At 43.6% G+C, this 16085-nt stretch overlaps 1 protein-coding gene across 4 annotated transcripts in view; it reads right to left on the bottom strand.

Moving 5' to 3' along the window:
- Positions 1-16085, bottom strand: part of ppp1r9a (protein phosphatase 1, regulatory subunit 9A) — a 46984-nt gene that overhangs the window by 30327 nt on the left and 572 nt on the right. For 3 of the 4 annotated variants that reach the window (XM_071500155.1, XM_071500156.1, XM_071500157.1), the window contains exons 1-3: positions 13555-15064; positions 1713-1845; positions 613-733 (exon numbers count right to left, since the gene is read on the bottom strand). In XM_071500155.1, the coding sequence (XP_071356256.1) occupies positions 613-733; positions 1713-1845; positions 13555-14928 (1628 nt within the window). In that variant the 5' untranslated portion in view covers positions 14929-15064. Of the gene's footprint in view, positions 1-612; positions 734-1712; positions 1846-13554; positions 15071-16085 lie in introns of those variants that run through there. The other variant, XM_071500154.1, reaches the window with a different exon arrangement.

The raw sequence follows: 16085 nt of genomic DNA on the forward strand, positions 1-16085 counted from the left end.
GGGAGAAAACCACAGCTCGCCTCCTGAGGAAGCTGTTGTGACCTCCTCTACCCCTGGCTGAGTGCTTACTCTGCACTGTTCACGCTTTATAATGCACAAAGACACACAACACCCCCACACACACACACATACACACAGTTCCTCCTGCACAACACAGACACAACATCCAGGGACACGGATAGACACACTGTGAATATGGAAGCAGATGCAAAACAGTCTCTCATTTTATACAAACTAAGTCTTGCAAACTGACACAGAATACAAGACACACAATGCACTCTAATGCAGCGTGTCCCTCACACAACACACGTACAGCATACACGCATGGGCAGTCCTGTGCCTCTCCCGATAGACCTAATCCCAACCCCTGCTGCTAAATCTGACAGGCACAGAGTGAGACTGTGTGTGTGTATGTGTGTTTTTGTGTGTTTGTGTATGTGAGGCAGAGAAGATGGTGGGAAAACAGAAGCAAAATAGCTGATTAATGTGCATTTTTCTCCAATAAATGACGTGAATTACATTCTGACCTGTTGTGCGCTCTCATCTGCTTTAATGTGTTTCCAGACTCACTTATTGCTCAGAGGTGATCTCCAATAAGGAGGCAGCTCTCACCTGTTGTCTCTCTCAGCTGCTCCGCCCTCGATGACAGTCTTGACGAAGATGCCCAGTTTCTCTAGGCCTGCATCAGCACCGACACCCATCCCGATGATACTGATCCCCAGGCCATCCTCATCTGGAAACATACAGAAGACACAGTTACTGAGTATGTACAGTCCCAGACCCCTGAACTTTGAGCACTATGTTAGAAGAGTTGTATCTCCCACACAGTTCTTTCTATATTGATGGAAACCTACTCAAACTAAAGATGAGATCTGCACTTTAATGTAGTAGCCATTATTTTATTTCACATTAAATGTGCTGAAGGACAGAGCCTGAAGAACAACTGTCCAAATACTTGTGTCTCTGTGAAAGTGTGACCGGGCACGGCAGGGTTAAGCGCCTCCATTTCCTAACTTTCCAATGAGCCTGGATCCACACAGTGACACCGAAAATGGCTCCTGGGAAAGTGATGTCAGGTGAAGCGAGGGATACGTGCAAAAATACACCCAAAGAGAAGAACAATTGATTTATTAATGGAGACGAAGAAGAGACACTTACTATAGACATGCTGGCCGTCACATAAATAGGAAATGTGCTGGATGGGAAATTCCCTTCCAGTGTAGCATTTGTCCATCTCCATCTCTGTATTAATTATTCGCGAGTTGTTAGGGTTGCATAACGGGGTGGATGGTGAAATCTTAAAATGTAAAGTCAGTCTATTTTAGGCTTTTTGCAGTGTTGGATTTTAACACAGGAAAACAGGACAAGGCAAGTGAAGAAGATGCAACAGGATAAGGTGCAAACTGTGCACTACAGTGTCTCTTAGTGTGATCTAAGGTGATTTGTAGTGAACTGTTGCTTTGCAACGGGATGGTAAGGAGGAGTATAATACATGTTTTAGGGTTGTAAAGGAAAGTCAGTCTTATAATGGCTGGGCCAGAAATTCATGATGGGAAAAATGGAGAGGGAATTTCGACAGACATAAATGAATAAAGTAGCTGCTTAGAGAGAATAGAACAGAAATATCACAAAAAGTTAAATCCAACATGTGAGTGATTCTGTCCACTGGGTATGGTGGATATGATATAATATTCTTAGATTTTCTTTCCCACCTTTCTCCAGCTCCACAGGGAAGAGCTCCAGTTTCTCCACCCTCTTCTCCAGCTCGTACTCTGCGGAGGAGGCCACAGGATCCACCTCCTCATTACGTCGGTCATAGTCCTCATTGGAGTAGGTATTGAACACCTGGAAGAGAAACACAGGGAGTTCATGGTACAGAATGGGTGGGCGCACACAATTACATACAGCAGCAGGTTCACATTACAGAGATAGAAAAGATGAATGACTAGTTCTGGGTCTTCATGCAAGTTTTCATACTAATCTAAACAGAAGAACACGTTTTCGTTTATCAAATTCACAAATCTATGCTACTTTGTAAATATAGGTAGGAAATAAAAGCATTTATGTTTTCCAACTGATGCATTATCTCCAGAACTAATCTAACAAAACTTTGGTAAAGAAAAAGCCACAACTGAAACCACAAATCAGCCTATTAACCTACAACAAACTGTAATGCAGACAAACATAGTGCATTGATGGAGGATATAGGGATGCCTTTTTCCTCCCCTAAGCTGTGTGGACCTCGAAGGAACCTCTCCTCCCCTGCAAAAGTCAGCTGTCACTTCACATCTCAGCCCAGCTGAGCGCTCTGCACTGAGGAGGGCGGAGAGGAGGAGAGGGAGCTGTGCACAAGCTGGCTCGAACGTGCATGCCGTCGTCACGTCTGTGGTGCGGTGTTCTGCCGAGCGCTGAAATAAAGGTGTGCACGGGTACGCAAAGTGTTGACGCGGACACGTAGACACGCGTAGGCAATAGGCACGCTTGGATGGTGAAATAAGAGTCATCCTGGCAGTCTGTGTGTCTCTCATTCAGACAGACATCTGCACACCCACACTGATGGCAGCAGCTGCTGTCTCTGACAAGGGTTTCGAGGGAAGCATTTCACACGTTTGTCTAGATGACGTCAATCATTATCAAAGTTATTCACAACGCACGCTACTCATCTGTGATCGCATGGACTGCTGTACATTAGATGAAAGAAATAAACTGTCACACACTTCAGTGAGAACCCAGATGACATCTTATCACACAGGCCCCTCTGTAGTGTCACCGAGCACGTCAGTCGCTCCCTACCAGCTCCTCGGTGCCCTCAGTTTGATTTGGGTGAAAGAGAGATCAATAAGGCGTCATGCCACATCACATGTATTGATTAAAGCCTAAAGCCAGATTTATGTCAGTCACTTTGTATGTATGTGAGTAAAAATGGAACAAGATATCAGCTGTGTAAGGTCATGAAAAATACAATAATCAATGCTGGCTTCTGTTATCAATATTTCAGTATTGTTGGAACTGTGAAACATATCAATAATGGGAGCAAACAAGTCCATAGCATTAATAATGTACGAAAAATGCCAGTCAAGGTATTTGTGCTTTTAAATACAGATTTTTCGTGCTGTGCTACTGCAGCTGATGGGGCACGGGATTGACTAATACTTTACCACATGGTAAAAATCTAAGGAGCAACAGTAAATAAATAAATGGTTCTCTGTTGAGAGGATCTTGCACTGGTTGTTCACACAGCTTGGGCACATTGATGTAGCGTGATGCTGTCAGGGTTGGTTTTTATTCTTTCCTCTGTACGAGCCTGCGTGAGCTCTATCCATGACCTCCCTGTCATCAATCATTCAGTGTGATCAACAGCCTGCATTATTAATGCTTGCATGCACACAGACACACACATACACGCACACACACACACACACACACACACACACACATACACGAGTATAATATTGTGCATATCATTATAGGAATATAAAAGTGAATATATCACTATATAGCACACTCAGTGATCAGTAAAGCACATACATACACACACAGTTACAGACACGTTTATACACACACATGCACGTACTGCTGACGAATGCTAACACCAGCACTTGCACTGTCCTGGAAGTCCCGGATGCGATGCTACCTTTGGCAGCCAGTACCCTCTCTAATGGCCTCTCTCAGTCACTGTGTGCTATCTACAAACACATTAGCATGTGGCCAGTCACTTGAGAGAGTAAAAGAGAAAGAGAGAGGGGAGGTCATGACGGGAGATGAGGACAGATGAGGGTGGATCTGTGAGAGAAGGCAAGCGAAGAGGAGATGGTGGGGGCGCAGTGATGGAGACAGATAAGAAAAGGGCAGGGAAAGAAAAAAAATCTGACAGAGGGACAGAAAAAGGCAAAGGATGGAGAAGAGAGGAATGGTGACTGAAGGAGGGAGGGACAAGATAAATGAAAGAGCATGCACAGGGGAAATAAGGATTGGGAGAAGAGAAACAGAGAGACAGGCTGTGCCATCAAACAGAACACCTTTATTCAAGACTCCCAAAGCAAAGCCACCGCTTCAAAATACCCCCTCCTCAAAGGAGAAGAGCTTTCTGAAATGTAAAGGTCAACCAGAGCGGACTGATAAGTGATTCAACTGCCTTTTTCAGTCACTTTCAGGTTCACTTGAGTTGAGCAAAAGGTTCACATTTCTCTTCTGAGATAGGAGGTACAGTGATGTTAGTGACTGTGTTTAACCTTGGCAGTATGGCAGGAAACTGCTGCCTGCTGCTTGTATTACCATGGGGAGATGGCCAGAGTACAAGACCAGGCATGCAGCTGGCAAGCACAAGTCTGAATGCTGTGGAGCCGACAGTGAGGGCAAAGACATTTAAACAGCCTAAACAAAAAAAAAAAAAAATGTATTGCTTGCTTTTGATGCACAGCATAGACAGAAAGATGGTGCAAAACTTTGCCAAGCTGACACAACCGAGCACTGTCTACATGTAGGCACGCACCCCAGAGACAAAATGAAACTTGACGGCGTCAGCAAATGTAATATGACGTGTATCAATGTGTTGACCCACATAATCCAATAAACTGATCCCTTGGAAACAGCGATGTCAGAGCATTCGGACCTTATCTGCTTTAATAACTGTGTGAAATCTAAGTCCTCATCACGTCAGGATGACAAACGGCTACAAATTTACACTTTCAAAAATCCGTGTCTAAAACCTCTATATGAGAAAGCATGTGGGATTCATAACATCCATTTAAGATGGGAGCCTGTAAATGCACTCTTCATCTTACTGCAACTCTTTAGGTGTAATGTCACTCCTGATCCACCGACTGACTCGTACACACACACGTACAGTGCGTACGCATACACACCTCTTTCTCTGACAAGTCTGATGAAATCAGACAACCTCTCCTCTTTCTTTTAGTCATTCCTCACTTTATCAACCAATATCTCCTTATATCTCCTTCCCCCTGCTCATCTTCACACTGCTCGATGTCCATGGCACCAAATTTCTCTCACACACAAAGACACACAGATACACACACACTTTTGCTTTTTTTTAGTAACCCCTTACAACAGAGCCACTGGTGTTTAAGTGCAGACAGCAGTTCTGCTCAGGTGTCACATCTTTCTTGTTATCTGATCCTCAGGCTCCTGCAGGAAGATGGATGAAGTTTGGTTTTAGTTTTTCTGAAATGCAGCTTTATTGACATCTGTGGACGCTGCTGTGACTCTGCAGATGCCTGGAGAGCCCCCACTGACTTCAGTAAAGCCGAGCCCTCTTAGTCTTTATCTGTGCCTCTCTCTGTGTTTGTTATATGGGTGTTTGAGTGTGTATGCCGGGAACGCGCATCCGGTATTTGAGTGATAACAACAGGAGTGTGTTTGCATGTAGGCTTTGCATGTGTGTCAAGCCAATTGAAAGTTGGGGAGCTGGTGGGCTGAATCAAGATTCATCTCCCTGGCTATGCTGCTGGATGACAGCCCCTCAGCCACATCATGTTTGGCTGTCTGTCAGTAGATCAGTCTGTCTGGAAGGCTGCTGGGTGAGCCTGATGACTCCCCTTTGGGACAGAGAAGCAGGGATTGGTCAGCTACAGAGGCCTGCTCAGATACAGGAGGAGAAGAGAGGAAGCCAACAGAACATAGGGATAATGCTGAATAAGATAAGGGTGAAAAAAAAGAAAGAACAAGAGGAAAACTGAAGGTGAGGAGGGGGCAGTAAAAGCAGAGAGGGAAAGAGTGGGCTTGGACAAAGAGAGGGACAGATGAGGGGACACAAGAAGAGATGCGAGAAGCTTTAAGATGATAAGAAAATGGAGATGTAGTAACTGAAAAGGAAGAATCCAGTTAAAAGAGGATAGGAGGCAATATCCACTGAGAGAGAAACAGAATGACTCATATGATTCATGGGTTAGAGCAGCAGCAGACAGTGAGGCTATTGAAGAGTGAAACAGGCAATAAGAGAGAAATAAAGAAGAGAACATGAAAAAAAAACAAAAAAAAACACAAAGCTGAGACAAATCTGAGGAGCAGGCAAAGCTAGGGGTAATTTGCTCCAGGCTTGTTTGAGTCCTTGCCTCAGATGTCACGGCATGGCGCCCATGCCCGGCCAACCGCCTCTGATGGTATTAAACTGGGCCTTTGGCGTGTCGGTGCCAGTGCCGTCACCCGCCCTGCACTTTCCAGACAGTGGATGCTGCCCAGGGCAAAAGGAGGCTGGAAAACCCAGGAGAAATGTTCCTACTGCTGTGGCACGAGCCCAGCAAACCCTGCAGTGGATTAACTACAGCCTGGCACACACACACACACACACACATACACACACACACACACACACAGTTTTTTTCTGCTGTGACAGCTCAGCACATTTACATTCCAGTACTTCTACCTGTGGCCATCCACCCACACACGCACGCACACACACGCACGCACGCACGCACGCACGCACGCACGCACGCACGCACGCACGCGCGCACACACACACACACAACACCAGGCCAGAGAGCTGACAGGTGCTGAGGAAAGTGTCTGGATGCTGAGGGGACGAGACAGTTGCTGATGATGGGAGTGAATTCATGTCTCGCAAGAACAGATTGAGATTGACAGATATGAAGATGTGGAGCTGTGAAGAGGACAGAGTGAGAAAAGAGAGACACAAACAGAAACATCCAGTACGTGGCTATAAATACAGAGAAGTGAGAACATATAGGAGTTTACAGTCAATTCAAGGCCAACCATTCTGTCATCCTGACATACAGCACATCGCCCCTCGTCTGAGGAAGTGACTTTTGACATATCGGGGGAATGCCACAATCTTACAAGTCAGCATTTCTTTTTTTAACTTCAGATGGAGCTTCTGCATACAGAGCAGACACACGCTGTTCATACAAGACAAACACTGCCAGGATGTTCCCTTTGAAATGTAATTCAGATTTAATTGATTTGTGTTTTTACTCCTGATGATAAAACTCAAGTTCAGCTTTTTGTAACCAAGAATCAAGAATGCACTTCAGTCCACAGTTTATGGCATAATGCCACTGGGTGCCATGACTCCCACCTACAAACCAAGTCATGGGCCAACTACAGAACGAGAGACACAGAAAACAAGGGGGGGGGGGGTGTCACAGCTTTAAACAGGGGGCAGAGAGTTGTAAACAACTGCAAGTGAATGACTGCAGACAATGCCCTGCTTTATGTTATGCCTTGGTCATATACAGTGGGTGGGAGGCTGGGATCACAACTCATACAACAACATGTTGCTTGTTACAGCAGTGATGCTCTGAGGCCCACTTGGTATTCTTTGAAATTCATTAGGCTGCAACAATGACTAGGCAGAGTGTGGGACCATATTTCTACACAGCATAATAATCACTCTGTGATCTGGACTACTGCAAATGTGGCACAGATCCCGTAAACTATCCAAGACAAAAAGAGTCTAAGGGCTGATATTGCAGTATTTGATTAAGGTTAAATTTGAACAGTTCACCTTAATCATGTTCCTGACTCACTGTAAACAAGGATGTGGTGACTGTGTGGCACTCTGAACCTTCTTCAGCACTGACTGAGCAAACACTGAGGACATTGTGTAACTGAGACTTTGCTCTGTGCAGCTTTTTACTACAATAAAAACTGGCAGATCACTGATGATATCATTAGCAGGGAACCAAAATTGCATTGGTTGGGGCTGGATGATGGTTCATGACACAGTCTACTGTGTCGTAACTGACCAGACTTAAAAAAAACGCGAGGCACTTCTCGCCTTTCCTGGATCATTAAAAATGCATCCCCGAGGGAGGATCGGGTGGCACCGAAACAAGCAAACAAAAACACTGCTGCATTAATAATGGAGGGACTAAGCTACATGCACGCACAAATACGCACATACCCATCACCCGAGTCTGGAGTAGTTGTACCTGTCAGAGATAAGAGAGGAAGGAAAAATCATTTTCCTTTTCCATTTATAGCTGGACTTTAACACAAAAACACATCATTTCATGAGACGGTTTCGGATGAATTTTAATGTACAATCCTTTAGAAGACTGCTGGCTTGTTTATGCTGGCCTTTCAACTCAAATATCAATATAATAATATATAAAGTCACACACGTCTCTACACTACTAGATCATTTGTACGGATTCTACAGTATTTGTTAGTCAAGATTTTCGGTTTAGCCTCCCTAAAAGAAGCTTAACTGAAATACCAGACTGTCGTTCTGACGGAGCTCAGCCGCTGTTTTTGCTGGTCTAACCAAAATGTCAGCTGTTCTATAGCTGCTGTCAAAGGGTGCTGGAAGTCTCTCCCAACAAAACCCTGTTCCCTCCCATTACGCCCAGCCGCAGCTTGCATAACTTGGAAGCTGACAGCCAGCTTCACCCAGGGAAAACGTCAGAATTTAGGGCACAAAGAAGAAGATTTGGATACTGGAGAAGGTAGCAACTGAAATATGCACAGGTACAGAAAGTTCTGTAATGCAAATAATGTGGTAGAATACCATTTATGAGTTGTGTTTTTGGAGACTGACTCGTCCTTTGTGAATGGCTTATAAAAGAGGACTTATCTGAAGAAGCATCCACTGCAACACTAGACTAAGACTAATCTGTAGCAATGCTGCTGCAGACCTAAATACTATTTACAAATGACATTGCCAAAACCCATGTCAGTATTGGTTCCAAAATTTGAGAAATGCTGCTGCACATATATCATCGGGCAGAAAGACAGACTGCCCTAAAGTAGAGTAATCCTTTCCATCAGAAAATACGGTCAGAAAGTTCCTGGCTGGAGGCCATCTAATTTCAGCTTGTGAAGCACAAGACTGTATTAGCTGATGCTCCAGATAAGGAGGATGTTACAAATCACACAAATGTTTAAGGTTGATGTATGTGGATAATGACATTGTTGAATTTGAACTGTCATGTACAGTAGTGCGGATAGGTCAGATGTTATATCCTGACAAGAAGCTGGGAGCCTCCGCTGTCATGTATGGTATTAAGGGCAGTCATATGAGCTCCCAAATCTTCAAGCGAAATAACCGTCTCTTAATGCCTGACCGTCTGAAGTCTGAAGAGAGCCACTGGGATTGTGTAAGTTGCCAGTTTCCCTCTTTGTAGGCATCATCGACTTTGTCTTTATGTTCTGCTCCAGCAAAGTACAAGATTAGTCTCTGAACTGGTTTGATGTACTCCACCGTGAGATGCAAACCAGCATACGGAGAAAGCACACAGAAGAGATATGTGATTGTTTTTGCAACCACGTTAGCCGTGGAATCTCATCTGCAAGCATGAAGATATCACTGAGTCAGTGAGCTCATATCACCCCCAGCATAAGTTATGCCATTTTAAACATAGTGAACTAAATCTACAAATTTGCTTCATACATCAAGAAATATTTGTAAGAGCCAGACATTTGTTCATGGTGGAAAAAGAATGAACACAACCATACTGTCTACGCTGCAGAAAAACAAACCAGTCAAAACATCTGGTAAAAGATTTTCATTAAAATGTACACAATCTTGCAGCTTTGAAACCACTGGCACAGATAATAGCCCACCCTACTACGTATTCCTGTGACAAAGCAGAAACTAATGGACGAAACACCAGTCACTGTGATCCAGTAACAGACAGCATGCAGAGTGGAGTGGCTGATTTCAGAACCACTTCAGTGGCCATTTAACCGGCACTCCACTCATCACACCTGCTTAATTCCATTAAGATATTGCAACATCTCCACTGGTGAAAATGCAACTGCTGTACAGGCGCAAAAAAGTATGAAAGACAATATAAATGCCATTCACGTAGAGAGCAGGAGAGGAAAACAAGAGGAGACTGACACAGCACGCTGCCTGCAGAGGGAGAAGACTTCTGCTGTCAAACTCCTGGGGTGCGGTTCGACAAAGGGAAAGAAAACACACTGCATGGCAAGAAACCAAGCAACAAGTGAGAGATGGTTAAAAGCTTTTGGGATCAGTGTGTGATCACGGCTGAAATTTTTAAACCGTGAAAGAGCCAGACAAGGGAACCAAACACTGGCTGAGATGTATGCGATGCCTTCAGATTAAACATTGTATTCTCAGTGTCATGCCAGCTGCACAGAGCGTAGCACTCAAAGTATCAAAATTGCAACAGAGGATTGAATCGAAATACTACCACATTAATCAATATGTCACAGACTGAACAACCAAACTAGGGATACTAATGTCAAGGATAAAACCAGTTGCTTGAATGAACATGAGATCTGATTCTTTTCTGTAGGTCAGCGCCTTCGGGAAGTAAGGCTGTTCTTTGCCTTGGGTAGCTCACAGCAGTCACTTCTCACTGGGTCAGTCAGGATGCTACAGTTAAGTGAAAGGATGTGGAAGTAATCACTGATAAAAAAAAATAATAATAATAATAATAATAAAAAAAAAAAACCTTGTATGCGTTGTATTAACAAAACTAGGAGTCTTTAGCCATGCTGGTGCCTCTGTAAAGGCTGCACTTAGGCACACCAGTGCTTTAAGCCAAATGCTAACATCAGCATGCTAACATGCTTGCAATGACAATGCTAAAATGTTGATGTTTAGCTGTTATGTTTGCCATGTCACCATCTTAGTCTAGTGTATCAGCACTGGCTAATTAGCACTGAAGTACAGCTGAGGCTGAAATGTTATTGTGATGGAAAGTCTTTGAGATCATCAAAGTTATTACAATTTAATCTAATAGTTGACATTTCACTCAAAGCCACAAGTGTGAACCTCATCGCAGCGCAAGAGGAAAGAAAGGGGATCACCAAACTCATTAGGATTCATCGTTTGGGATTTATGGATGTCTGTAGGAAATTTTGTGCCAATCCATCCAATAGATGTTGAGATATTTCACAGGATAAGTGAAAACTTTGACCTGCTGTCGGTGCTAACTCTAAAGTGACTGATTGATCCTCTGGGAATCCATCCAATAGCTGTCAAGACATTTCACTAAAAGCCAAATATGTCAACTTGACAGTGGCACTAGGTGAAAAGCCAGGTGATCACCAGCTAGTAAAATTCATCTTCTGGGGACCAGGAATCCCTGTAAAAGAATTCATGGCAATCCATTTAATAGCTGTTGAGATATTTCAGTCTGGTCCAAAACAGTGGACTGCCAGAACAACCACAATTGCCATCTACAGACCCATGCTGCTATGCTAAAAACAAGGTTTCCAAACTCAACACTAGTGACGTCAGCACAATTATAGTGTGCATGTTTACAAAATGTTGCCAAAAGTGTATCATCCTCTCCCTGTGGCTGCCATGATGATTTCTGAATTCATTAAGCCTTCAAAGCTGAGATGTTGAAATGATTTATCCGCTTTACAGGGCAGGACTGAGAAATATTACATGAAGAGGAGGGAGCGTTGAGTATTAGATTGTAAGATGGCAGTTTTTTTCAAGGCCTCCTCTGCAGTCTCCTCCCACAGGGGTCAAGCTGGACTCGTGCAGGGCCGAGCACTGAGAAAATAGCTTTGTCTCTTTCACTATATAGACGAACAAAAGACAGAACCCTGTTTGTTCCTCATGTGCTGAGAGGAGGGGGGCGTGTGATGGAGAAGTGGGAGGGGTGCATGTCTAATTGTGCGTGTGCGTCTGTGTAAAGGGGGTGGGATGGAGTGGGGGGGGCGGTGCCCCTCTTGAATATTCCATATGATGAACGAGCGTCGGCCCTTTCATAGAAAACAGAAGCCTTGAAACAACAGACAACAGAGCAGCATATTCCCCGCCTCTTCAACCTAAATGGGACAACAAGTTTTACAGTGCTCAATTCACTGTGTAGTGAAAATAAAGTTGTCTCTCCTTTGAAATAATCAAAAATAGATTTTGTAAATATAATATGGTATTAATTAAAGGTATTTGCAAAAATATAAATTTATTACATTTGATGCTACCTTTGAGCAACATAATATAAGGCTTGAATCAGCATCAATAACTTAAACAAACTGTTGAGATTTCATTAGGGAGATTTCATTTCCTCGTGGAAACGTGTACTTGCATTTGTGTGCATTTTCACGCACGTGAGGTTGAGTCCTGAGAGGAAGGAAAAGAGAAAGAAGTAACAGGACGCACACTGCAGAGACAGTACAACGTAATTAGTGAGCCCACGTCACGTTTTCTCCTGAGAATAACTGGGCTAATTGTTCTGGTTCGTTACAGCATGTTAATAGGATTGATCCTCAACTTGTGGAATGTTTGTGTTAGCTCCAAATCCTTCATACATATGATCAATCACTCATCACAACTGTACTCTAATCATATGTGTACACACACACACACACACACACACACACACACACACACACACACACACACACACACACAGATTGTCAACAGGCTAAATATCTCCAAAATAAAAATAGATTTCACTGTCAAACTAGATAAAAAGGTTATGAAATGAACAGAACGACCTAAAGCATGTTATTTATTACTACAAACATTAATCTCATTGATTCCAAATGCTTGAGGATAAAGGCTAAAAAATATTCCCCATAATCTTCCAAATCCATCTTCCCAATCCATAAACAACACTGGCTGCATTGTGTCCAGCTCGGCACTGAAAACCTTATCAAACCACTCCATGGCATATGATGCAACAAATGTAATGTAAGGTAAATGTAACACTATTTCAATTAATTGAAAAAGAAAATATTACAGAAAACTGGCCTGTTACCAGGGAAATGACATTCTATGGGAACTGGGCATTATCACCAGAAACAACAACCTTTTTTCATTTTCAAGTAAAAACCTCATTGTAGCATAATCTCTGTGAAACCTCATAGGACGGATGGTAAAAAAGCATGTAATCTCTAGCTATACGCCTGCTGATATCATTGGGCAGAGCGGTCACAGTAAGGTTATATACTAAACACACACACACACACACACACACAGACTCAGTTCACTATATATACAGTATATTTGACAGATTCATATAGACTCTGCCACTGTATTGTACAGAACATCCTCATCAAACTGCTAAAAACATGGCTTCCTGATCTAAAAGATGGTAATGGGACTGCTTGAGAAAAACAAACACAGCATCTTGTGTGAGCACTGTGTGGGTGCAGAACCAGCATGACTAACACATGCACAGATGTTCAGCTCATGAACACGTCAATTTCCCAGAGGGCGATGCTTTGACCCTCAATCTCTGCATCACAAAACAGCTACAACCCCTGCCATCAGAGAGCAACAACTACAATGTATGATAATTTATCTACCATATAGTAGGACATATCAAAAGGAAAGAATTGTGAAATGGAAGCACACTATAAAGGTCTTACGAAGATCAAGATTACTGATGTCAGATAATTTTATCACCTATATGACTGCATTAAAATGCATGTGAAAACAGCTAAGCTAACCACAATGAGTAGTTCAGCTGTAACTTTAAATGCGAGCCCATAAAAAGGAAGCTCTGAATACAATATTAGCTCTTTGTTGTTTTAACCTACTTTTGATAAGAGCAGCACAAGGGCTTTTATGTTGGATTGTGTTCAGTGTGTTTACACAATTTAGGCTTCCACAACAGTTTTGTACGGCACCCGACTTACTGTAATGGGAGAAGTGCTGAAGCGAATCTTTCTCTTTGGAGGAATGTCCTCTTTGTTTTCTTCTGGCAGACCAGGAATCTCTGTCAGATCAGAGCCCGGGTCGTAGACAATATCCTCGTCGTCTCCATAGAGGTCATCCTCAGGGTCTGTGCAGCTTTCACCCCAACCCTGGTAACAGGCATCCCCGTCTGCGTTAAAAACCACCCGCTCATTCCCAGTGTATTCCTCATCAGGTTCTTCCACCTGGTCATTGGGGGATTCAGAGGGTTTGTCTTCTTTTGGACTACCTCCATCTTCCTGGCTTTCAGCTGGTGTAGTTGGAGTCGGCAGGGGCTCTGAAGTGGCATCTTTGAAAGCTTTGTTGGTAATCATGGCATCATCTGTAGGTTTTGAAGGTTTGGACGCCACAAGATCCTCAGTATTTTTTCTTGTTTCTGAGGATTTCTCCTCTTCTTCACAAGAACCATTGACATGGCTTCCATTGGTGGTAGCCCCAGAAAGGTGCCGTTGATCTCCACCTGTAGTCTCAACCTTGTCTGCTTTGTCTTGGGCTTCCTCCACTTGTGGAACTGTCTCTGCCCCAGGACTGGGGCTCAGGAGGTCCTCAGAGGACGAGGATGTGGGAACCTTTCCACCTGTCCGTCCCCGGTAGTTTCCAGAAACAGGAGACTGTCGTGAATCATCCTCACTGAGATCACCTCCATGGCGGTGGAATCCGTCTGGTGAGTAGAGGGCTCGCCTGCTGACTCCTTTGTAGGGCACACCCTGGTTGTGGTGGTCAACATTTTCAAAAACAGCACTGAGCTGACTGACAGTCGGTGAGGATGCCTCTGTTCTGGAGCAAAGTGAATCCAAGGAGTCTGTACTGCCTCGATTGGACCTTGCCCCTCGCCAGTCATCAAGGTGCTCATGGGATCCTCTTTTATCACGTCCGTAGGGAAAGACTGGTGATTGCGACTGGTCACGTGACTGCTGCTCAAACAGCTTTCTGGTTTCAGAGAACTTTGCTCCAGCGCCTCCAACCCTTTCAGCTGATGAGGAATGCTGGAGTTTTATCACTGATCCATCAGCCTTGTTGATGAAGTTGGTGGGCTTGACCAGCCTTTGTGGCGAAGAGTCATCTCGACCCCTTGTCTTAGATGATGAATTTTCTGAGCCCATCTGCATGAACATGTCCTTAATGCGGCTGACATGGGTGCCATACTGGCGACCCCTTGGTTGTTTCCGCTCAAGGTCTTTGGGCTTTGAATCTCCATCGATCCGAGGCTGGTCAAAGGCCTTCTTGAGTGCCTGAAACTCAGCCCGGTAGGCATTACGGTGGGGGGAGGCACTCCGGAGGCTAGTCCTCTCCCCCGAGGCCTCCGTCTTCAGCATGATGATGTCTCTGGATGCAGAGGAGATGTCAGCATTGCCGTGGCCTCATTAGAACATGGGAGTGAGGAGTCAAGTTTGACCTACTGCAGCGCTGCCTAATCTGACAAAGCTGATGTTATACTTCCTTTATGCCCATTCACACCTGCAAAGATAAAGAATAGTTTAATTAAATTTGTTAAGATAGAAGCATTTTGTAACGCTACATGATGTGAGTTCAAGAGATATAACTATTTAAACATGAACACAGTGACATCATGTTAGATGCAAGTGGCACTTTCATATCAAAATGATAATTACAAAGCTAGAAAAGAGATCATTTTCACCTTCCATCAATAACACTATTGAGAAATGTGTGATATAAAAGCTCTTAGTACAAGAGAGCTACTTATGAAAGCCTATTGGCCTCTGAGAGCACTGTAATGATGTTGTCTATTCAGCATTGCTGTGCTGTTTACCTTCTCAAATCAATGTTGTACACCTCAGTGTAAAGATGTGATCTCTTTGTGCTTAATAGGATGCTATGCTGTTCTTCCCCCTGTCTCCCCATCACTCTGTTTTCTACAGTGAGCTGTGACCCCAGCTTTCTAAACCATCACTGACATTATGTTGGGTCCTATTAAATGTCAGTGTCAACAAAGCAGTGCATGGCAGTTTCAACATTAAATGCACAGAGAAAATGTTGCTGAACGCACCAAAAGATGCAACATTTCATGAATGCTAAGACTTGCAGGTTAAATGTTGAGTTAATGCCTCTGTCCTCTGCCCCACCATTATAATAATACAGGGTTATAACAGGTTAGCAGGCTAGCGTCGTAGTTAAATATGCCATACCCACAGCCATTACTGTTTAATGCTGTTTGAAATGCATTTCATGAAAGGGGGATGAAATATGACACAATAAAGCGTGGATTTAAAAAAAAAAAAAAAAAAACATTCATCTGGGACACAGAGAATTCATTAATCCAAGTTGTGCTGAAAGCCACAGACTGGGCGGCATAGATGCAGCAGCAGCAGCAGCTGAAACCTAAATGTCCTGGTTCAGTATTTATTATTCACCATGCTGGACTCTTGCCTGTCCACGATAACACATATGTGAAATCCCTGTGTACAAAAAATAAATAAATAAATAAAAAGCATCCGCTTGAACTTGAGGAACA

This window comes from Trachinotus anak, unplaced genomic scaffold, assembly GCF_046630095.1.
Source record: "Trachinotus anak isolate AG129_WGS33_773 ecotype Australia unplaced genomic scaffold, CSIRO_AGI_Tana_v1 ptg000016l, whole genome shotgun sequence".
NCBI classification, from domain to species: Eukaryota; Metazoa; Chordata; class Actinopteri; order Carangiformes; family Carangidae; genus Trachinotus; species Trachinotus anak.